The 22647-nt window shown below is 43.7% G+C and overlaps 1 protein-coding gene across 6 annotated transcripts in view; it reads left to right on the plus strand.

Moving 5' to 3' along the window:
• DENND5B (DENN domain containing 5B) overlaps positions 1–19425 on the plus strand; it is a 118889-nt gene extending 99464 nt beyond the window's left edge. For all 6 annotated transcript variants that reach the window (XM_071817239.1, XM_071817250.1, XM_071817259.1 and 3 more), the window contains 9 exons: positions 4032–4160; positions 5508–5629; positions 7580–7725; positions 9444–9562; positions 10736–10923; positions 12556–12638; positions 12802–12928; positions 14433–14607; positions 15478–19425. In XM_071817239.1, coding sequence (XP_071673340.1) covers positions 4032–4160; positions 5508–5629; positions 7580–7725; positions 9444–9562; positions 10736–10923; positions 12556–12638; positions 12802–12928; positions 14433–14607; positions 15478–15661 — 1273 coding nt within the window. In that variant the 3' untranslated portion in view covers positions 15662–19425. The remainder of the gene's footprint in view (positions 1–4031; positions 4161–5507; positions 5630–7579; positions 7726–9443; positions 9563–10735; positions 10924–12555; positions 12639–12801; positions 12929–14432; positions 14608–15477) is intronic.
• Positions 19426–22647: the final 3222 nt, after the last annotated feature.

Here is a 22647-nt window from a genome sequence, read left to right on the forward strand (position 1 = left end):
GTGTGTTCTATGGTTATTTTTTTCTTATGTGAGATCCCACAGATTATTCAGACTGTTCTGGAAGAAAATGACTATAATTCCCACCTGCAGTGTGCAAACTTTTTTGTTTGATGCTATGTAGTTTGAGTCTTGTGTTCCAATTTCAAAGAATATGACATGCCACACAAGGCTAAAACAACATGCGAAAGGGCCAGGGAGAATATATGCAGTGTAATTGGGAGTATAATGCCAAGAGGTCATTTTGAACACGTGTCTGTCATTTTAGCATCGCTCCCATGGGATGCGGCAGCTATTTACTTAATTCAGTCCTGTGAGGCTGACAGGCTTGATAGAGGGTCAGTCCAAGGAAAGGATGAAGGAGGATCTGGAGCGGAAACTCCCATGCTGGGGGGGATGCTGGCCGGTGATGCTGTGTGTGCTCGCTGCTGCGTGCACGGGTTTCATCTTCCACGTCCTTCCACTTGAGCGGTGAAAGCCCAGCGCAGATCTTGAGCTCTCTTGCTTGAATCACAAGAGTGTTTCCACTGCTTTTCAGAGGAAAAAATACAGAAGCAGAGCACTAGCTTTTTGTAGTATCTTGGGTATTCGTGACTGTCCACAAACATGGCTGGTCATAAAAAATGCTGGGCAGATAGTGAGTCGAATTTGTCATCTGTAATCTCATGGCATACTTTGTCCTGCTTGGAAGGAATTCTGCTTAATATTTGTTTGCATATATAGGTTTATGCTGAAGTTAGAAGGATGAATAATTGTTAAATTGCTGAGGTTGTGGTGCTAACTGAACTAATGACTAGAGGATTAAGCATTGCCTTAAGCAGAGCTTGTTTTTTGGTGGCTCATGCAAGGTTATGTAAACAACTTAAAAAAGCAAGGCTGAATCACAGTCACGCTCTGAATGTCTGCTAAGCCTGTGCTGCAGGTAATGCTGCGTGTCCTCTGCCTCCCTCGCAAAGCCAGGCATCTTAGATGTGGTGAGGAAAATGCTCAAGATGTTTATTTTGGTTCCCTGCACGGAGAGTCTCTGCAGAAGTGTGTTTGGGCTATGCCGCTCAGCCTTTCTCCCAGGTGAGGATCTGCAGCATCTCTCCCACCCTTTTCTCAGCTCCCTGGCACACTCCTGCTGCAGCCTCACCCTGCCATGGCCTCACTGCTGAGTGCATTGCTGCGCATCCAGCTGGACCAGTCCGCGCCAAGGCAACCCCCACAAAACCATTCGCCTTGCTGGGCTCAAGTTTCAGGTCCTTTCCCTTCAGGCAAGCCTTTCCTTGCCACTGGCACTTCCTTTCATGCCCGTGTAGCACCTCCCCTCTCGTGAGGAGTTTGCAGCAGAGGATGTGGGTGCTGGGCCCATGGCAGTGATGCTTAACCTGCTGCAGTCAAAAGAAGCTGGGTTAGCAAAGACCTGCTATCTCCATGGTATGAACTGGTACGGCTTGTTTCTGGCTGCGCAGGGATCAGGAGCAAGCACACCATCCTTGGGGGCATGGCCACACTGAGCAGCTGTAACCTCTTCTGTCAGCCCAGCTATTTGCAGAGGGTATGGCTTGCCATACCCCAGGCTTACATTTGACATGGAAAATAGATTTTTTTTCTTTATTACTAATGGGATGAAAAGCAAATCCCAACCTAGGGAGCTGCACTGAAATTGTTGTTCAGTGCTCTGACACGAAGAGTTTGCTGTGTGGTGGTGAATATAGAGTGCTCATGCTTAGGTCACTGATAAAAATAGAGCTGTTCTGACTCTCACAACTGAGGGTGAAATAAATCCGAGTTTCCGAATGCTCTGTTCTGTTACACTCTGCTTTTCCTGACGCCAAGGCTTATTACTGAACCTTTTTAATGCTTCTGGCAAGCTGCCTCGTTGCAGATCCTTTTATTTCCTGAACACACAATTAATACCAATGTGATCTGAACCAGAAACAGGTAATGAAGAGGTACAGAGCATGCATGGAATAAGGTTGAGTCCATCTATACTGGAATCTTCTCACAGTAAAATAACATATTCTACTCAGTGTTTCACATTAGATGTAATTTAAGCCGAGCATTGAGGGGGGAAGGGGAGGGAGAGGGCTGATAGTCTGTGCTTTGATCTTCCCACCCTAGAAGACTCAAAATGTCTGAGGAGAGTGTCTCAACACGACGATGTAGCTGAGTGTAACACACCTCCTGCTTCTCAAGGAGCCAGGATCACGTGCCCAGCTGTCTGGGCTGGAAGGTCTAAGCCTGGCTGCCATGCTCTGAGCCAGGAAGGGTTTTCCATGCACCAGGAGCAAGGCTCTGGGCAGGGATTCAGCTGGTCGGCGTCATGGCTGGCAGAGAGAGGTTGCTGAGCTTGCTTATAAAGGGCAAGGACTTGTATGTGAGCATAGTGTGCCCTCCTGGGTTTGTTTTACAGCTCACTGAGAGTTAGTACTTCTCACTTGGTCCATCAGAGAACTACCCATGTGTCACATTAGAAAATAAGAAAAGTTTCTTTAAATTTTTTTCTTTTTAAGAGATTTAAAGTATCCTCGGTTTTCCCACTGGCAAGCTACCGTTACTCCTATCGATTGTTTCTTCCTGATGGTGCTTCATATATATATGTACAGCACAGAGCCGTTTGCAGCCCAAGCTGAGGTGTCTGTATCAAAAGTAAACCTGTACTTTGAGAATTTGGGTAGGTCAGCCTGGTGGAGAATGGAGCTGCCAAGCTGTGTCTGGTATCCACTTCGTCTGTGCAGAGGAACCACACGTTTCTGAACAGCACCAAGTTGTACTTTGCGAATTTGCCCCTAAGGGCCCAGTGCTGTTATATTAGAAGCTCTATAAACAAGAGAGTATTTTTCTCAAATAGTGCAGAGTCTAAATATAACGCAAAGCACGCGTCTGGGTATAACAGATGGGGGAAAGCACGAGACAGTGAGACTGTACTAGTCAATATAAAAAGCACCAGTCACTGCGTGACTTCATTGGATTTTCTTTGGAGTAAATATTGCCACATTCCCTAATGCTCAGCAATGTACGGAGGGCCTTCAAGGAAGGTGCAGGAGTTGTAAAGTAACAGAGGTCAGTTCAGATTCAGCTGACAGTACTTGTACCCTGCCCTGGAGGCTTGGAGGGCTCAATTGCCTGTGCACTTAACATGCACACTGTGTGAAAATTAAGAAAATGCAGCCTTTTCTTTCTCCTGCTGGGAGCTGTTACTCATTTTTCTTGTTGTCTGTTTAACCAAATGGGGGGTTTTGAGAAGCAGCTTTGCCCTGCTACAGCAGTTCTCTTCCTCTTCTAAAGCTTCCTGTGCTCTAAAACTAGGGTTTCTGTCATTCCCCAAACTAAGATATGGGAAGTTTTTAAAAAGAAAAGCAAAACCATAGAAGAAAGCCCCTATGGAACAGTTCTGCTTTTCTTACAGACCAAACATGTTGAGGGCTGTTCAGATTATCACTTACATGAGGGCCCCTTATATCTGTGAAAATATAATTCTGCTTGTCACTGCCTGTTGCTGGTTTTGCTCCAACAATCCTCTTTTCTCAGATTTCCCATTGCTGCTGCCATCAGTTTGATCAAGCCTTCAGAGTAGATGGTGGTTTGGAGAAACTCTTTAAGATGTGTATTGCCCTCTGCCCTCCCAGACAAACCCGCTGGCCTCAGCAAATTGAGGGAGTGACTGTGGTATAACTGGGTCTCACGAGGTGCCCATGGGGACATCTACCTTAGGCAATGCGGAGATGAGCAGATCTACCCCTGCTCACCTTGGCCAGGCAAATGCCAGGACCCAGAGCAGCTGATACGAGCTGTAGTGTGTCCTGGGTTGCAACGTGCTGTGCCTGGGAAGGGCTGTCCCATGTCCCCAGGCCAGCCCTAGGGCTGCTGAGGTTCTCAATGCCACAGTGCAGGGCTCCCTGGGGACATGCTGGAGGTCTCTTTCTCTAGAATGGATGTCAGGAGATGTTTTTCAGTTCTGCATCACACTGGATGTTGCCATTCGAAGCATGTAGGATTTTTACAATTCATCTATTGTTTTTGTTTCTTTTTTTCCCCACCCATTTCAGGCATGTTCAGAACATGAGTGAGATAAAGACTGATGTGGGGCGAGCCCGAGCCTGGATAAGGCTTTCTCTGGAGAAGAAACTTCTGTCTCAGCACCTGAAGCAGCTGCTTTCCAACCAGGCACTTGCCAAGTAAGCTGCCTCTTTTTCTCTAAGCTTCACTTTCACATCTTCCTTGGTGGTGTGTGAGGGTGCTGTGCAGGCTTGAGGTGCAGCAAGGCACCCTGTTTGGGTACTGTGGTTTCCAGCCAGAAGTGAATGAAAGGCAGAGGGGAGCTGGGGGAGGAGGTGCTGCCTACCCAGCAGCACAGAAATCTGCTCATCCACCTGGAGTAACAAATCACAATTTTCAGGAAGGATGCATTAGGATTTGGTCAGATCAGTGGATTGATCCATTCCACTTTGTGGCCCTACAATCACTCTGTCTTGTGCAAATGAAGTAGTAGGGGCAGGAATGCCCCTTTTTCTCAGATCAGCCCTGTGTTATTTTGACTCAAGCTCAGCATAGGCTCCTGTCCTGATTGCAGATGGGTTGGGTTAGAGATCAGCCCTCCCAGCCACTTAGCAGCTCCCCCAGCTTTGCCTCCTTCTGCAAGCACAGGCACTTAAGGATCTGCCTGTCTAGATGTTCCCTGACTTCATTTTCACAAAGCAATGCATTTAGGAGAAGAAAACCCCAAACCTTTTGAAAACATCCTAGCTATTGCATGCAGTTCTTATCAGAACAGGCTCTGTGATGTTACATGCATCACTATGCCAGAAGCTAACAAATACTCAAGTCTGCTAAAAGGTAGAGAGAGGAGTAGCTGGAAACCATCACCTGTTGGGTGATCACCTGAAGGCACCTTGACAGACCTGTCTTTTCCTGAAGTTTCATCTACATCTGTCTGCCTTACCTGCTTTTTGGGACTCTGTTGCCTTCAGACTGCACACAGTGTCACAAGCCCTGTGCTGTCTCAGAGCAGGTCAGGTTAACTCCTGGTGTGCCTGTGTGCTGCTTTGGGCAGCTGATGATGTACGCTGCATTTGCCAAAATGAAAGAGTGGCGGGAGGACCCCTGCTGCTGCTTGGTGCCTTCTGGTTAGTTTTCTAAGGAAGATCGGATTATTAGACAAGGTTATTCCACAATGGGAAGATATGGGGAAGAAATGAGGTTGTCATGTGTTGGTTCAGGTCTGCTGTTGTGAGCAGCATTAGTTTATTTCTGTGCTTTGCAGCAAAGCAGAACTGATCCTTTAATGAGATGAACGCTGTTGCCTTGCAGCGGTAATGTGGAGCTGAGAGTGGTCTTTAAAACACACATACAGCACAAAGGGTAAATGGCCCCTATGGGTTTCTAGAAACTTGTGTTACCTGGGGAATCTCACTTTTCATACCTCCCATGAAGATCAACTCTTCATTTGGTGTTTTGAGATTCAAACACCTTTTAAGATACATGGTGCTTTTTCAACAAGAAAGCAATGTATTTGTTCCTACCAGGAAACTTTACAAGCGTTATGCTTTCCTGCGCTGTGAAGAAGAACGGGAGCAGTTTCTGTATCACCTGCTCTCACTCAACGCCGTGGATTACTTCTGCTTCACGAGTGTCTTCACAACAATCAGTGAGTTGGAGAATCAATTTCCCCCCTGAATAAAAATTAGTTGCTGTCATGATTTGTAAGAGATGATGTTGCTGTTGCTGGTGTCTGAGTAGCTGAGACATTACCTGAAAACCCCAATCTTGGTTGTTGCTGCTGGCTCATGGGTGCTGGGTGTTGCCCTGGGAAACCAGCTGGAGAGCCAAGGTTGTATGGGAGTGCTTGGGAGAAGAGCACTGCACAAAGGAGAGTAATCAGCAGAGGGTGCTGCCCTAGCACTTGGTATTCCTCACCGAGTTGTGTAGTGTCTTTCATCTTCCCTCCCAGATGAGTCCTCTACATCCTAATGCTTCCCTCTGGCCTTTTCAAAGTGTGCATCCTTACAGCCTGCTCTCTGCAGACTGAGAAGGAGATGGAAGTTTTGGAGGCTGAAATACAGGGCACTTTGTGCTCTGCTGTGTATTTTACATCTCTTTTTGTGTCTCCTTAAATATCAAAAAGATTCCCTTTCCTTTCTCCTTCTGTAAGGAGAGCAGAGATTGGGCTTGAAATCTGAAAATGAATCTCTGTCTCTTTAGCACCAGGCAATGTGAAGGCAGGAGCCATGAGATGACCTAATTATTTGAATTCACCTTGGCAGCCCTTAGTCTTCATTTTCCTGCCTGTTCAGAGTGAAGTGAAGCAAGTTTTACATGGCTGTCAAGCATTCATTCTACTTTTTCTCCTCTTAAAGCAATAAATCCCCTCAGAACCAGCACAGTGCAAAGAGATTTATTCATCCTTGGTTACCTTATTTCTGTGGGGCATCTTGCTTGACAGCTTTCCCCTGTAGGACAAGCGTTTGGATTTGAGGTTTGTCAAGCATTGGAACAGGCTGCCCAGGGAAGTGGTGGAGTCAGCATCCCTGGAGGTGTCTAAAAGGCATTTGGACAAGGTTCTTAGGGACGTGGTTTAGTGCTAGAGTTGTGTTAGGTTATGGTTGGACTCAATGATCCTGAGGGTCTCTTCCAACTGAAATGATTCTATGATTCTATGGTATTTTTCTGAGTGCAGTATCATTGCATGGCACACAAAAAGTGGAAACAAACAAACAAAAGCCTGGCTTATCTTACCCAGTTAAAAAGACAGCTTACAAAATATATGGAGAGAGAATCTTGCAGTGCTAGCGTGTGGTATCTGAGTCAAATCCAAATAGGGGCGGGTGGCGGTCCTTGGCTTAAGCACACATGGGTGGTGCAGATTTAAAAGAATAATAGTAATAATAGAATCATAGAATAGTTTGGGTCAGAAGGGACCTTCAAAGGCCATCTAGAGCAGGGACATCTTCAACTAGATCAGGTTGCTCAGAGCCTCATCCAGCCTGACCTTCAATGTCTCCAGCAATGGGGCATCTACCTAATGTAAGGGGGGCATGTCCACAGACACTTGAGACTTCAACTATGCCGTTGCCATCCACGCCAGCGTTTCTGACATCCTTTCGTCCCTGCAACCTTCCGTGTGTGCCGTTACCTTCCCACCCCTCGCGCTTAATCCCTTTCCCCGGCCGACTCCGGAGCGGTTTTTGCGCTAAGCCCGGCTCAGCCGCGGAGCTGCAGCACCACCGTGCGGCACCGCTGCCCGCAGAGCAGCTGAACCGAGAGCGGCTGAAAAAGCTTCTGCAGAAAGCTGCTGGCAGTGACGAACGTGGGTGGGAGCTCCCCAAAAGCTGCTGCTTCTGGTCTGCATTTGGCAAGAGCAGGGGGTACTGCCGCGGTCCCCCCAGCCGCGGGAGAGGAGAAGCTTTGCCGCCGCAGTGGGACACTCTACGGGTTTGTCTCACCCTTTCTATGGAGAACGGAGGAGTTAGGCTGCTGAGACACGGGGCAAGAACTTACCCTCAAGGGAGAGGCGTGGTTTACTCCAGAAGTTGTGTTTAAGGGGAAAAAAAATAAGAAGTCAAGACTAACTTGTTTCCTCCCCCACCCCTGTTCTTAGTGATCCCTTATAGGTCTGTGATAATACCCATCAAAAAACTAAGCAATGCAATAACCACATCAAACCCGTGGATTTGTGTGTCGGGAGAACTAGGAGATACAGGTGTAATGCAGATTCCTAAAAACCACCTAGAAATGACATTTGAGGTGAGTACATGCTCTTTACATTTTACTTTTCAATATTAAACATGCTTCGAATTAAATGTTATTTTGGTGAGGATTTATTGTCTTAAGAGCACAGTATTTGAGATTCTGTCCAGGTGTTTAAGGTTTCTGTACATTCAAAATCAGGAAAAAAAATAGTGCTGTCTGCCCCTCCTGTGCCAGACAAAAGTTTCCTGTGACCAGGTACCACTTTTAACCACAGGCTTCACTGCTGTCCCTATCCCAGGCCAGCTCCTCTTTTCTCACCTCGCTGATCTATTTCCACATCTCTTTCCCTTTCACATCTCTTTGCCAGCTATCCTAATTTTCTCTTTCAGGGCTCATTTCTGACTCCTCATTTCCCTCCTCAGTTTCTTTTCTGTTTTAATTTGTCTTCCCACTTAGCACCACCCAGGTCCTAAATTTCTTCTCCCCTTTCTTTCTTCTTCTGGCCAGTCCCAAATTTCTTCTCCTCCCACTCCAACTCCTTGTCCAATGTTGCTTTCCTTCCAACCAGCCAGTCTAACTCCTGTGTTCTTCAACTTCCCAACTTCATGTGCTACCCCCAGCAAACCTCAGAGCCACCACCCCCATCAGGCTCTTTTCTCCGTACTTACTGTGGTTTTCTCTTTGCGTTTGAGGACCCAGCGTTCCCCTCTGCTTTCCCACCCATCAATTACAGGTTGGCTAAGTGCCGCACCAAAGCAGCTGGTAGCAGGAATTTGTAGGGAAAGCCCCATCAGGCTCCTGTAGCTCTAGGCTGTACCATATCCAGTAAGGAGTGATTTCGTAGGAAAATCTCCTAAAATTGAAATTGCATCCAATGAGCATAGGCAGACTGGTCAACAACAATTGCAAAAAAATCAAACCCAAACAAACAAAGCACACACAAAAAACCACTTCTTGCCAAATAGTGGTAGATTTTGACAGAGACATGATATTTTGCTGCCTCTCATTCACATAGTAGTATTTTGTAGAAAAGATCTGCAAGCTTCTAACACTAAACACCATACTAACATTGTTCTAGAATACTCCTTTGGCTGAAGCTTTCCTAAAATATCAGCTTGGGTAGCCACCCACTATGGAAAATGTCAGTCCAAGCTGCTTGTTTGGCAGTATTAGAAGCAATGAAAACCAAGGTCTTGCAAGGGAAGTATTTAGGTGACGTTAATAGATGTTGCTGCCAGCCCCACCTACAATTACATATCACACTGGAATTCACAGTCCCTTGTTTTCCTTGTTCTGTCTCATGTTGGTGACTTGTTTTGCCCAACAATAAGTAAATTGATCTCTGAAAATAATAAAGCATCTCGGGACTGCTTCATAGTGTAGAGTGGGTCACCTGAAGGTCAATATGCTCAAAATGCATTTTTTTTAAAAGTTGCTTGTACTGGAGATCTATTTCCTCTACAAAAGCATACCTTATCACCTTAGCTCAGAAATTTGTAATGAAAACTTCTCAGAAGTATTCAGAGTGAGTGCTCACAACAAAGAATGTAATCTCCTCGCAAGCTTTTAATAGTTTTATTTCAAGGTATTTCTTTTCTCCTGTGTTAAAATAATTATGCTGCTTTTCAAAACATTCTGCGTGTTTGGTTGAAACTACTTGCTGTGTAAATCAAAGGAAATGGAATAAAACCATACATTTGAGACCATATGTGTGCATGTGGTGGGGGTGTGTGTTGTGTTTTAAATTAAGTAAAAACTGTTATTCATTTCAGTGCCAGAATTTAGGGAAGCTGACGACCGTTCAGATTGGTCATGACAACTCAGGGCTACTAGCCAAGTGGCTGGTTGATTGTGTCATGGTCAGAAATGAAATAACAGGACACACATACAAGTAAGCAACAAGTTGTTTTTTTTTTTTTTTGTCTGAAATTCCTGTTTGTTAAATCTAGAGAAATCAAGAAGGCATCTGTCTTCTCCTCAGTTGATCAAGCACTGGAGGCTGATTTGGGTACCGAATATGGTTGGGTTGTCTCCCCCACTCCCATTTCTCTCTTTTCAGAAGCCCTGGTTGAAGTCAAATAATCTGATAAATATGAAATGAGACTTGAATGTAGGATTTTCTCTGCATCTCTCTGAGACAGGACAGATAGGGTGGATATTTTTGAATTGATTCATATGTTTGTGTCTAATAATTTAATCTCTTGATTTAAAGTAGTGTGGTAAAATTGTGCGTAAATGAACTGTTTAAATCCCCCTGAGCTGGAATGATAGTTTAGGGTTTATTGGTTTATTTTCCTTTTAAAAAAAATTGAATATCTAAGTACTGTAACAAATCTACAGAAACTCAGTTTGCAAGAAAAGAAAAGGTTTTGATGATTTCTTCTATATTTTCTATTAAGCACATACCTCTTGTGTTGAAGTGATCTCCTAACCCACTACTGGTTTTACAAAACATCTGGGCAAGCAGACTTTTTTTTTTTTTCCCCTAAAAACAGAATTAGAAAACAATAATTCAGAGACGTAAGCTCCAAAGCCATAGTTGGCCACAGTGTAAGGGGGAAAGTAGGAAGAAAACGGGGTACAAGGACTGGAGTTATGGACATGCGTGTGGGTTTCTTTAGGGCTGTGGATGGGGTCAAAAAGTACAGCAATAAAATGTGGGGTGAGGTTTAAGTATAAGGAGATGTCACAGCTTCAGCAGGATGGGAACTCTGCATGGGGATTTAATTGTTAATCATCACAATATTTCTTAAAGGCTGAATATCAGTTGTGGTTGCAAGTGAAAAACAATCAGGTAGAAATCAAGATGCAGACCATGTGTATAACACTTTCTGTTGTCCTGTGCTTTCACGCAAGCTTAGCGTATTTCCCTTTCCCTAAGGATGATCAGTTGTGGTACAGGCAATGCTGCCTGGTGAGCTCTGGTTTGTGACAAGTTTCTGGCTGCAGAGTATTCCCTGCCCATGAGCAGTGTTTCTGGGTGCTAGCTGTCTGTCCCTGCAGCTTTGGGATGGAGGTAGCCTCCCTGTGCAGCTGACCTGTGCTTGTGCTGGCTGCACGGCAGGTTTCCCTGTGGGCGATGGCTGGGAAAGGGCGTTGACGATGGCAGCTTGGAGCGAATACTCATCGGGGAGCTGGTGTCCTCCACATCTGACGAAGAGCTGGGAAAGCAGTGCCGTACCCCACCCCAGCAGAAGTCTCCTACCACGGCTCGACGACTCAGCATCACTTCCCTCACAGGGAAGAACACTAGTAAGTGCTTTACTTTCTCCCCAGGACCCTAGAGAAGTGGGCAGCAGCAACTGCTGGGAAAGTAAAGCTCCTGGGAACAGGAGAGCTCCTACTGAAGCAAGGCTTGGTGCAGAGGAACACCTGTGAGCTGATGATTTTCTTTTTTCCTGCCCCAGTTTGTATGTCCACAGCTTGCTCTGTGACTGTACACGTTGCTTCTTTCAGGGTCCCCATTTGATAGCTGGGAGATAACCTCTGTTCTTGGAACATGGAGATAGGAGGCAGTAGAATTTGCAGTAGCTGGTGCTGCTCACTTTGCAGTCAGTGGGAAGACATTTTTTTCTGAAGGGCAGTTCAAAGCCTGATGTGGATGCTGTGAAATGCCTTCTGGAGGATCACGTCTCCAGAAGGACCTTAGGAGATGTCAGCTTCTTGTACCTAAAATTATGGGTTTTTTATGAGTAACTGCACCTGGCTACGATGGGGCATGGGACTGTAAGGGGAACGCAAGGCATTCTGTGCTAAAGCATACAGAGGAACACAGTGTAGATCCTGTTCACAGATCAGTCCAGCAAAATTAGAGAACACAACTGCTGAAACGTCAAGCAAGGAAAGATTAGTCTCCAAGAGCAATGCAGCATTTAAAAACCACCACAGGACCACTGCAGCTCTTCACCTGTGAGTCCACATTAGCTGGAGGAGTGGGTAGCAGGGCTACTTGCAGAATGTTTCCTCAGGACTGAGAACACTAAGGCCAAATAATTAATTTGCCTTGGGAGCCATATGAGGCTCTGTGTTAGACCTGGCAAAGACTGTGGAGATCATCAGGTCCTAAAATGATACTGAATTACTCCATACTTCCAAAACAACAATTGTAGGACAAGCTAATAGCAACCTGCCTATGTTTGAAAAACTAGAAAGGACTTGTAGAAAAACCATGAAAACGGTTGAAGTCTGGAAAACATTTGCTTAAAATGAAGTTTTTAAAAAGTTCAGTCTGTTTTAATCAGAAAGTTAATGAGGGACTACATGATTTTCTGCAGGTACCTCCGTAGGAAGATGAGATGGTAGCAGGTGGAGGCACAGCATGATTCAGTAGCAGAGGTACACAGCTAAACAGATTCAGAACAGAAACATGGCAGAAGATAACTTACGCTTGGAACCATTAATAAGGAATATTCTCTGCCTGTGGCCACTCACACTGGTACAATGACATGTGCCTAAAATAGATACTTGTCTTGGCTCAATAAAACATTTTGAGTTCAAGTCAGGAATTAATGAGTGCTGGGTTTTCTGGCCTGTGTCACGTAGAAGTGAGTCAAATGACTGGGCTACAACCTCTCAGCCCATGTCTCTTCATGTGATGTTTGCTGTACTTTATGTGATGGGAAAGATGCGATTAACTCAAATAAAATATTTATTAAGCCAGATCCTTGGGTTGTGCATTTTTAAGTAGGGCAATTTATTTGATTAGTCCAGGCTTGCTCATCAGTTGCTTGTAATTAAGGCTCAGGTTTACTCAAGACAAATGACTGCCTAAACTCTGATAAAGATACAGAATAATTCCTGCAGTTCAAGCTATGTCATCACGAGAATCTGATGAATGTTTTAAAGTTGGTATCTTCAACTAGTATGCTCTCTGTCATTTCACAGAGCCTAATGCGGGACAGATCCAAGAGGGAATCGGGGAAGCTGTGAACAATATTGTGAAACACTTTCACAAGCCAGAAAAAGAGGTACTTCCTACTTTATTATTTGCCTGGTATCTACAATGCATGTAAATATTTTTACAAACAGAAATGGAACCCAAGCACCAGTAGAGACTGTTAATCTTTAGATTTGAGGCTTCTGGCATACAAACAAGGGAAGTTGTACTTACATACGTTCCCTTTCCCACAGAGAGGGAGCCTTACCATTCTGTTGTGTGGAGAAAATGGTCTGGTCGCAGCACTGGAGCAGGTCTTCCACCATGGATTCAAATCATCTCGCATTTTTCATAAGAATGTCTTCATCTGGGATTTCATAGGTAAGCTGGTATGTGATCTGGGGGCAGAAGGGGAAGAAAGCTTAGGGCAAAATGACTACCCACGCACAGACCTTGGATTCTCATCAGCTACAATGCTGCTTGTTCCTGCCTAGCAACTGCTCCAGGTGGCTTAGTGTCAGTGAGATACAAGATGGAAGATGAGAAATACTAAACACTCCATAAGGCATGAGTGTGAATCTGTTCATAAATTTAAGAGCACTTCAAATTCTAGTCATTTATTCATAGATGAGTGTTAGAAACAACTGCTTTTCTATTCAGAAAAAAGGTAGGATGGAGGTTGGAGTGGAGTAGCAATTGATGTTAGGGGGAGAGCTGGGAAAGGGCAGGAAGTAAAAGGTTTAGATTTCCAGTTGTTCATGAGAATTCTCCTAACCATTGCACTGGTCTTCTGGTGATGCTTATCTGTAGGACTATGTTGTAGTAATTTAAGGTGTATTTACCCCCCTTAAAACATGCTGGCAAGTTGAGATTCTTAGCCTGAGGGTAAGTGCTTACTCAGAAAAGGTTAAAAATCCAAGCTGATGGTATCGCCTAAAATGAGAGCACTCTGGTGCGACTCTTTGATGTCATCTAACTGTATTAGACATCAGCCAGTCTGCTGACCACTGCTGTGCAGCAGAAGTGGAGATCACTAGCTACCTATGGTCTTCAGAGCGAGGAATTTATACATAAACTGTGCAATAGCCCTCAGCAGGTTGTTAACTCTAAGTTGCCATGAAGTACTTCTGCTTACAGAATCACAGAATGTTAGGGGTTGGAAGGGACCTCAAAAGATCATCTAGACCAATCCCCCTGCCGGAGCAGGAACACCTAGATGAGGTTACACAGGAATGTGTCCAGGCGGGTTTGGAATGTGTCCAGAGCAGGAGACTCCACAACCTCCCTGGGCAGCCTGTTCCAGTGCTCTGTCACCCTCACTGAGAAGTTTCTTCTCAAATTTAAATTGAACCTCTTGTGTTCCAGTTTGAACCCATTACCCCTTGTCCTATCATTGGTTGTCACCGAGAAGAGCCTGGCTCCATCATCCTGACACTCACCCTTTATATATTCGTAAACATTAATGAGGTCACCCCTCAGTCTCCTCTTCTCCAAGCTAAAGAGACCCAGCTCCCTCAGCCTTTCCTCATAAGGGAGATGCTCCACTCCCTTAATCATATTGGTTGCCCTGTGCTGGACTCTCTCCAGCAGTTCCCTGTCCTTCCTGAACTGAGGGGCCCAGAACTGGACACAATATTCCAGATGTGGTCTCACCAGGGCAGAGCAGAGGGGGAGGAGAACCTCTCTTGACCTACTAACCACCCCTCTTCTGATACACCCCAGGATGCCATTGGCCTTCCTGGCCACAAGGGCACAGTGCTGGCTCATGGTCATCCTGCTGTCCACCAGGACCCCCAGGTCCCTTTGCCCTGCGCTGTTCTCTAATAGGTCATTCCCCAACTTATATGCTTATACTCACTGGATTCTGATTTTCTCCTAACCACAGAGAAAGCTGTTGCTTATTTTGAAACCAGTGACCAGATTGGAGACAACGAGGAGGCCCTCTTACTTCAAAGATCGTCATGCAAAACCTTCTGTCACTATGTGAATGCCATCAATACAGCTCCAAGGAACATTGGAAAGGATGGCAAATTCCAAATTCTGGTTTGCCTGGGGACGAGGTACCTAATTGTTCTTTATTAAATGTGTCCTCTTGCATTAGACTAGAAGAATATTTTTACACCGTTGTTATTACCTCTGGTTTTCCATTTTAAGATATCTCGTACCTATCTGTTATCTAGTACCTATTTTAGGCAGTTGTAATACTAGATGCGAAATTGGAGCAAAGAAGCAGTAATGATACATGACTTGTCTCTCGACTGCTAAAAATATTGTGAGCTTTATTATAACCGTTAGTTTTACAGTCGTATGTATGAAATGTCTTGAAATTGTATTTTTAGTGACGTGCTGCCTTTGGGAGTGCAGAGTTCCTTTGCAAGAGCTGGTACATTTCTGAATCCTGATTGAATCACTTTGCCTATGAAAATTGGGTGTCTGTTATAATTTTGACAAAATTATTTTGGATGAATCTTTCTTTCTCAATAGGATGCTATCTGTCTTGCACTTGGGGAAGGGCAAGGCACGGGTGCTTAGTTTTATTTTGAAGGGTGGAAGCTGATATATCTAGAGATAAGTATCATTTTTGTCTTGCCTGTCTGGATACATGGAAAAACAGTTGGAAAAGGGTCAGCTGGTTTTGCCTGAGTTTTACTTTCCCTGTTTCTGATCTGAAAATATTGCTGAATTCTTACAAAGTCAGTTGTCAAATTCTGCTGGTATCTCTCCATCTTCATTCCTATAGGATGTTCAGTTACCTATATTTTACTAACAAATTAAAGGGTTACGAGTATACAGGGAACTTTTATGTGCAAACAACGTGCATCACCCGCAAAAAACAGACTGCATGTTTTGGGTTGTGTTCTTGGAGGAGAATTTTGGTTCGAGATCTGTTGTACTTGGCGCTAAAATAATCCCTTTCATCCCCTTGGCAGGGACCACTTTCTCTCTCAGTGGATCCCGTTGCTGGCAGAGTGCCCACCCATTACAAGGATGTATGAGGAGAACGCTCTCCTACGAGACCGCATGACTGTCAACTCCCTTATCCGAGTCCTACAGACGTTGCAAGATTTCAACATCATCCTAGAAGGATCGCTCATTAAAGGAGTGGATGTTTAGCATGGCTTTGCTGAGAACTTCATTATTCTTTTCCCAAGCAAGCAAACCACAATTGGAGACCTGTCAGGACTTGAACGCGATGGTAGTGCACCACTGTAAGGCAAAGCTGCTGGTTGAAGTGGGAGCGGGAAGCCCAGTTTGTGCCCGATGGGGACTCTTCTCTAAAGCTGCAGAAAGCTAAGATGCAGTATTGTAGTTTATTTGAAACAGAAATGTAGTATAAAATAGAGTATTTTCATGTGTTAGATGTGTGTAAATATGCTATCTTCTTGAAGAAATTATATTACTCTAAGAAAATTTTCTTAGAGTGAATGTTCTTGTTCTGACTATGAGTAGCTTAAACCCAGGGGAAGGACTAGGGGAGGGGAAGGGCCAAGATGGGAAGGGATGCCCCTACTTGCTTGCAAGGAAGAAGCCAAACGATATGTAAATACAGCTCAAACTCAGCAGGGCTTTTTTCAGGTATTGCAAATTAATACAGCAAATATCCTTATGTAGCCATTGTGATTGTCTCACTCTTGGAAATGTCGTAAGCATATGCTGTTTGGCCTACTGTACACGGTCTCCCTTCATTTTTTTTGTTTGCTCAAAGACTCAACCCTTTCCATGCATGGAAGCTGTGAGTTGTCATTTTTTTTTTTCTGTAAGGTCTTTCGTGTCACTTCTGTTGATCTCCAGGAGGGGAGACAAGTGTTGAAATGCTTAAGCACTGGAGAGGAAGACTCCTGTCAGCCTGCGAGTATGAGGCCTGTTTAAGCTGCAGCCCGAGATGGGGAACGATGGCTTGCTTGTCTTGCTCAGTGTGTCCCTTGCCTGTCCAGATGTTCTGATTATTCCCCCTCACGCTCAGCCAGTTTGTGTCGTGGAAGGCTTCTTTTTTTGGTTTTGTGGGTTTTTTTTTTTTTCATATTAAGGAATTTGGTTCATACCAAATTCTTGCTGTAATTGAGAGGAATCATTGCTGTAGAGCCACAAACACTGATGTTGCTGTGCTACTGAACTGTATCAGCTGGTTTTCAAATGCTGACAGGTTATGAGTCTTCCTTTATCCCACTGAGTGACTCCTTTATCCCACAGAATGAGTGTTCCTAGGAAGTACAGGATTTTTTTTTTAATTATCTAGCTACTGAAAAATGAACTAAGCAAGAGGTGGGGGAAAAATAATATCACTTTGTTTCTTTGAGGCTTCTCTACTTCACTCTTTCCAGTTAATATGTTAGTAATACAGTGTGCTTATACAGCCCTTGAAGAGGAACTGGGAGCAACTGAAATCCTGTACGCTAAAAATTTAGCAACAGATTATATTAAAATCATCTTATGGATACGTGCAGCAAATACAGAGTACACTTTCTGTTCTCGTAGATGGGGGTTGGAAGGATATGAGGGCATAGTTTCATCTGGTTTTAGTTTTTGGAGGTTAGTTTAAAGATAGGTGTTCATTTTCACTTGTTTATTCCCTATGATTTTGGTCATTTTGTCAGTGGATTTTTGTGGCTGCCAGCTGTGGCTTGGGAAAGGCCCCTGGCTGGTACTATAAGTGCATTCCATGGTGCTGTGCTCTCAAGTGGTGTTAGGAGGGACTTGGGAATGGTGGGCAGCAGCAGGTCTCAGTACAGTGTGCACGTGGTGGAGGGAGGGGTGAGAGCCAAGGAAAAGGAAGGAGGATGAAAATTCGGGTTTGCTTCCTCACCTGCTTTTTGTGAAGCTTCTCTGCTTTCCTGCGGTCCTTCTGCTGTCCAGTTCTTATACCAGCAACTCTCTTTAGTGTCCAAGTTTCATGTCACATTCCCAGCCAGAAGAAAACTCTTCTTGTTGATTTCATTTCATTAGAAAGGAGAGTTTTTTGTTATAGAAGCTTTCTGTTTCTAAGAAAAGTAAAATAATACTGTCAGGGAGTCATTGACTTTAGTGAGGGTTCCAGCTTTTTAATAACCGTTCTTGCCTCCGGGGCTTGTACTTCCTTACACTGTCTGAACTCATCCCAAATACTGTCGGCAGCACTGTGGGTGTGAGTAACTAACGTAAGGGCTGTGAACGGTGTCACGAGTTAGTAGCCAGAGCCCGCGGCTGTGTGACATCTCTCTTACGTTTCCAGAAATGTGAAATTTGGGGTGTTAGGGTTTTCTGTGTGGCCAGGCGAGTCTGCTTAAAGTCAGCAGAGGATGCACAGCAGCCCTTTAGCAGCTATTGAAAATGCGTCACTAGTACTTAACTCTATCAATAAATTACACATTTAGCACCAGAAGCCATGTGGCAGCATTATTTGGTAATGACTGCTTAGGATGTTTTGATTTCTATTAGCACTCAGGCCTTTTATGTCTAATGACTGATGTACATGATTTTTCATGCCCAACCCAGTCTGAGTGACTTTCATTTTACAGAAATAATAACCTCTTCAGTCCTAGATTTCTTTGCAGCATCATCTGCATTTGCTAGCTGGATACTTCTCAGACGCATACTACTGCATGCTTCTCCAAGGACTTTTTATGACTTAAGCAGTCCTAACATTCATCCAACATGACAGGGGTTAAGTGCAAGCAGGATAAAGTAGAAATGTGAGCACCTCTAAAGGTCAAGAATAGATGAATAAACCACACACAGAGAAAAGGGCAGGAACCACACAGAGTCTTTCTTAAATTAAAATAAGTCAAAACCTGAGAAATTTAAAAATTCAAAACAGGGCCTTCTCCCATTTCAAACTACATTAAGGAGCCTTTAGCACTTAAATTTAACAGAACTTCACATCGGCTTTTTCAGCGAGTGTTGACTTGTTTGTTTTTTGTCAAGTTTCACATCATATTAATAATAATCCAATTAAAATGATGTGTGTGGAATATTTCCTTGTAGGCAATAAAGCACCCTAAGATACGTTGAACAAGGCACAGCTGAGTGCCTCTGACTCCTAGAAGACTAGTTATCTGACAACCTTGGGAGTATGGTTCTTTGTAGTGAATTTTTATTCTACCATGTATTTCTTTTTTTTAGTAGACTACTTTTGTTTATTGCAAACTGTGAGGTTTTTATTTTCTGTAAGGTTTACAGAAATCATTCTGCCCACTAGAGTGGCGAGAAACCCATCAGGATTCTTCTAAGCTGACACAGTTTTTACTTCAGTGTTAAAGCACCTTCATGGGTTGAGAAAGGGAATCTTGGAAAAGACCAAAGCTCTCTGGTATCTGCTTTTTAAAAAACAAAATTCCTATCCGGTACCTGTCTGCAGATGTCTGAGTTTGCATAGTCCTGTTATACTAACATCCAACATGGTAACTTAAGGGAGTCAGAGAATCAAATGCCTCATCGTGTATCAAATGTGTATTTATAATTCTCTGAAATGAATGAAATTCTACTGTTTTGTGGGAAATTTACTAGTTTATTCCAAGTTGGTTTGTGTAATTAGATATCATTGTTCAAAAATGTCTTTTTAGAATAGTTGTGCGATGGCATATTTGAGAAACTTCCTTCTTTCAATCAAATGAAGGTGCGCATCTTAAGGGGAAATACTGTATGTTACACTTGAAATGTACAAATGTGCCCTGTATAGCTTAAAATGATCCTTAAATGTCTCCATTAAGTATATTTTGTCTTTACATTATTACTAACTGAATAAGAACTGGATTATTTTCAAGACAACATTAGTAAACGTATTGTTATATCAAGCACTTTAACATACATATCACAAACTGACATGGATTTTTCAGGTTTTGAAGTACATTGAAATACAGCTTTTCATGCTACATCCTTTACAAATAAAACTGTGAGAATAATGGTCGGTGTCTCTTTCTCCTTGCAGAGGAACCAAGAGATTCGAGTCTCAAACCAAAGAGCTGATCTGAACCTGGAGGGCACATTTCATAAAGGGAACAAGTCAAACAAAACGATTCAGCTGATACTGAGATTAACTGCAGTCAAGGGTCTCTTTCCTCTCTTCACATGAGTTTCTCTGATATTTGAGCTCAGGGTTAAAAAGCTGAAGTGAAATTCATATCCTCCAGTCAGTTGTAAGAAGAGAAGTTGCTAGAAAAGAGATGGGTGCTAGCAACAAAAACAGGTGCAAAAGAATGATAGTGAAATGCCCTGCTTAGTAACTAAAGGCTTTTCTAAGCTGGACTGGCTTTTCAGAAATTCCTCTCACCTTGTCCCTCCCAGCTGTAGCTCTGCTGGAATTGGCAAAAATATGAAGATTTTTGGCAACTGCGTAGTTGAAATGCAGTTCCCTGCATGTGTGTGTGCATGGGGTGCGCGAGGTGGGGCACGCCAATTCATTCATTTGACATCTTGGTTTTGAAAAGGCAGAGACTGAAAGCCTCAGAGCTTGGGACCACATATGTGGAAAATCAGAAATACTTTTTTTTATGATACTGATATTTATCAACAGTGTAGCAGCAAAATTATAGGATCCCATAAATGTAGATAAAATCCATAGAGCTGCTTGTGGTCAAATTTCAGTAGGACAAATGACCATACTTAACACACCTGCCCACTAAATGCGATAGGCTTAAGTGCGTAAATTGGAGGTAGTGGGATCTACATTTTAATGGCAGTAAGTACTTTAAGTGAAGCAGGACTACACTCCTTTCCACTGCGCTGTTATTGATACAGTCTGTGAACACGACAATGTTCTGTGTGAAGAGTGAGTAGAAGAAAACTGTCTGAGAAAACTTGCATGGGTAGGAGTTGAAATAGCTCACCGATCTACTTTGTTCCTTTCCAGCATTTCAGGTAAGCTTGTTGGAACAAATTGTGCTCAAGTTAAGGGTGAAGCTGCTTCTCTGTCTGTCACCCCCTCAGCTCAGAGGTTGAAGCTCCTGTCATTGCAGTCAGGGAGCATTTCATTGCTGACATTCCTATTTTTTCTTCTGCTATTCCATCAGACATGTATCATCATAAGCTGGCTTGAGCTCAGCACAGGATGTGACAGGAATGGGAAAATTTCTGTACAGGTCTGCTATCCAGTGGCTGGTTAAAGTAAACTATCTGCCAAAGCCACTGTGAAGCTGATTTGTCAGTGGAAAGCTGTAGTTCTGCACGAAAGCTTGACATTTTAATGGGCCCATCTGTGTTCCCCACAGACCTTGCAAGGCATTTCAGCTCCTTTGAAAGAATGTCTTCTGTCAGAAGAGGATGTGACCAGACAAATGATTTTCTCCTTTAACCAAGCCCACCTTTGTCTTGAAACAGGGGGAGGAAAGGGAGCTGGAAAGAAAAAAGAAAAACAAAACACACACACACAAAAAAACCCAAAACAAAATAGAAAACACACACACAAAAGAATCCCAAACCACAACCACAGCTAAAACGTCCCTGATCCTTACCCACAGCGTATTTTTCAAAACATGTTGCTCTGAAGTACCTTATTGCTGTGTGATCTAGTGACAAACTTGTTATAATTCAATAATGAATTCTGTGGGATCCATAAATGTAAAATAACAGTGGTTTATATCAGAGAGGCTCAAGTATTCACACCAGTTACTGTGAGTAATGAAGTAATCTGTGAAGCATTGGCCCTCTTGCTTGTAGTGATTATCCAAGACTTGTGTAAGTCTACTTGATTTGCACAAAGGATAAATGTAGAAGATAGCCAACACTTATAATTCTTTCTCTGTGGAAAATAACTGTCTTTTGCCCAATACGGATCCCCTTAGTTCTATGAGACCCTTTCCCTGAATTATCTCCTTACTCTTAGACCTGGCCAGAGCGACATGTCAAAGTGGATGAATTGTGGAGTGGTCTGTTCACCCAGCCTCAGGAGTTCAAGCCTTCCTGTAGGCTGAAGTGCTAAGCAAGCGCAGGTGGCAAATGAACAACAGAGTTTTGTTTGCAAAGTGCATTTGTCAGGACTGTGCAGCAGATGTAATTCCGAGGAAGCTCACAGGGCATCTATTATCACAAGGAATCTATTCTACCAGTGAGTGGCAGGCATGGAGAATGCAAGAGCCACCCCAATCTTTGCACCGCACATTCAGTGCCAGGTTCTCTCCCACTCCTACAGCCAGCTGATGCAAGCCTAAACTAAAATAAAATTAAGCTCCTCCCTCAATAGCAGCCAGATGTTGGGTTTGGTGCTCTGCAGTCCTTGGATTCTCCTGCTTTCAGCGAGATGTTGTCACAAAGGCTGGTGTTAGCCTAGGGAAACCAATTTTCTTACCCTGCTTCTGCAGCCAGAGGGAAGAGCTGGGCTCCTTCAGCAAGCCTTGTGAGGAGAAACCTCACTTGGCTGCTTTTAGTTATGCCTAGAGAAGTCCAACAGAGGCAGCTTGTGGAACCTAAGCTAGCATTAATCTTTATGAATAACCCCTCCTAGCATTGTCCTCCCATAGTGAGTTCATTTCTTCAAAGGCATCCAAGTGATGTATTAGAATGTTCTTTATACATAAAAAAAAAAGAAGTTTACAAGAGTGAAATCTTAAGGGTGATGGACTGAGGTAGCTGTGTTTTTTACAATATATTAATAATTCAGATGTGAAGAAAAATTCCTTACTTGTCTCACGGAGGCACAGGATAGAGATCAGAAAAATATGGCTTCAATTCCTAGGTCTCCCTGACTTCCACCGAGACCTTTAAGCGATTTCCTTACAGCCTGTCCTATTTTTCTGCTGGGGAGCTTGAGGTACAGAGTGGTGGGACTTGGCTTCAGTCAGTCTCTGCTTTGCTGATCTAGGCAGTTCAGACTCAGGGTTAGAAATTGCACATCCAGCATCCATTGGGGTATGACCAAGAGCAGCTTTTCAATGCTCCTGTGACAGAAGTACCCTGAGGTCTCATCCGTGGTTAATTCCAGTTTAAAGGCATTTCTGAAACCTGTTGATTTATGGTGGTGTGGGCACGTGCAAGTCTGTCTTGCTGTGTATGGTTAGAGAGTTTTGTAACAGGACAGAAGAACAGGCTTTCTTCGTACTTAACTACAATACAGTGATTATGGTTACTATCTGCAATGTCATTAAGCACTACAGAAATGCCTATAAATTGTCGCTTGGCTGTTATGAGAG

The sequence above is a fragment of the Patagioenas fasciata genome, chromosome 1 (genome assembly GCF_037038585.1).
Source record: "Patagioenas fasciata isolate bPatFas1 chromosome 1, bPatFas1.hap1, whole genome shotgun sequence".
NCBI classification, from domain to species: domain Eukaryota; kingdom Metazoa; phylum Chordata; class Aves; order Columbiformes; family Columbidae; genus Patagioenas; species Patagioenas fasciata.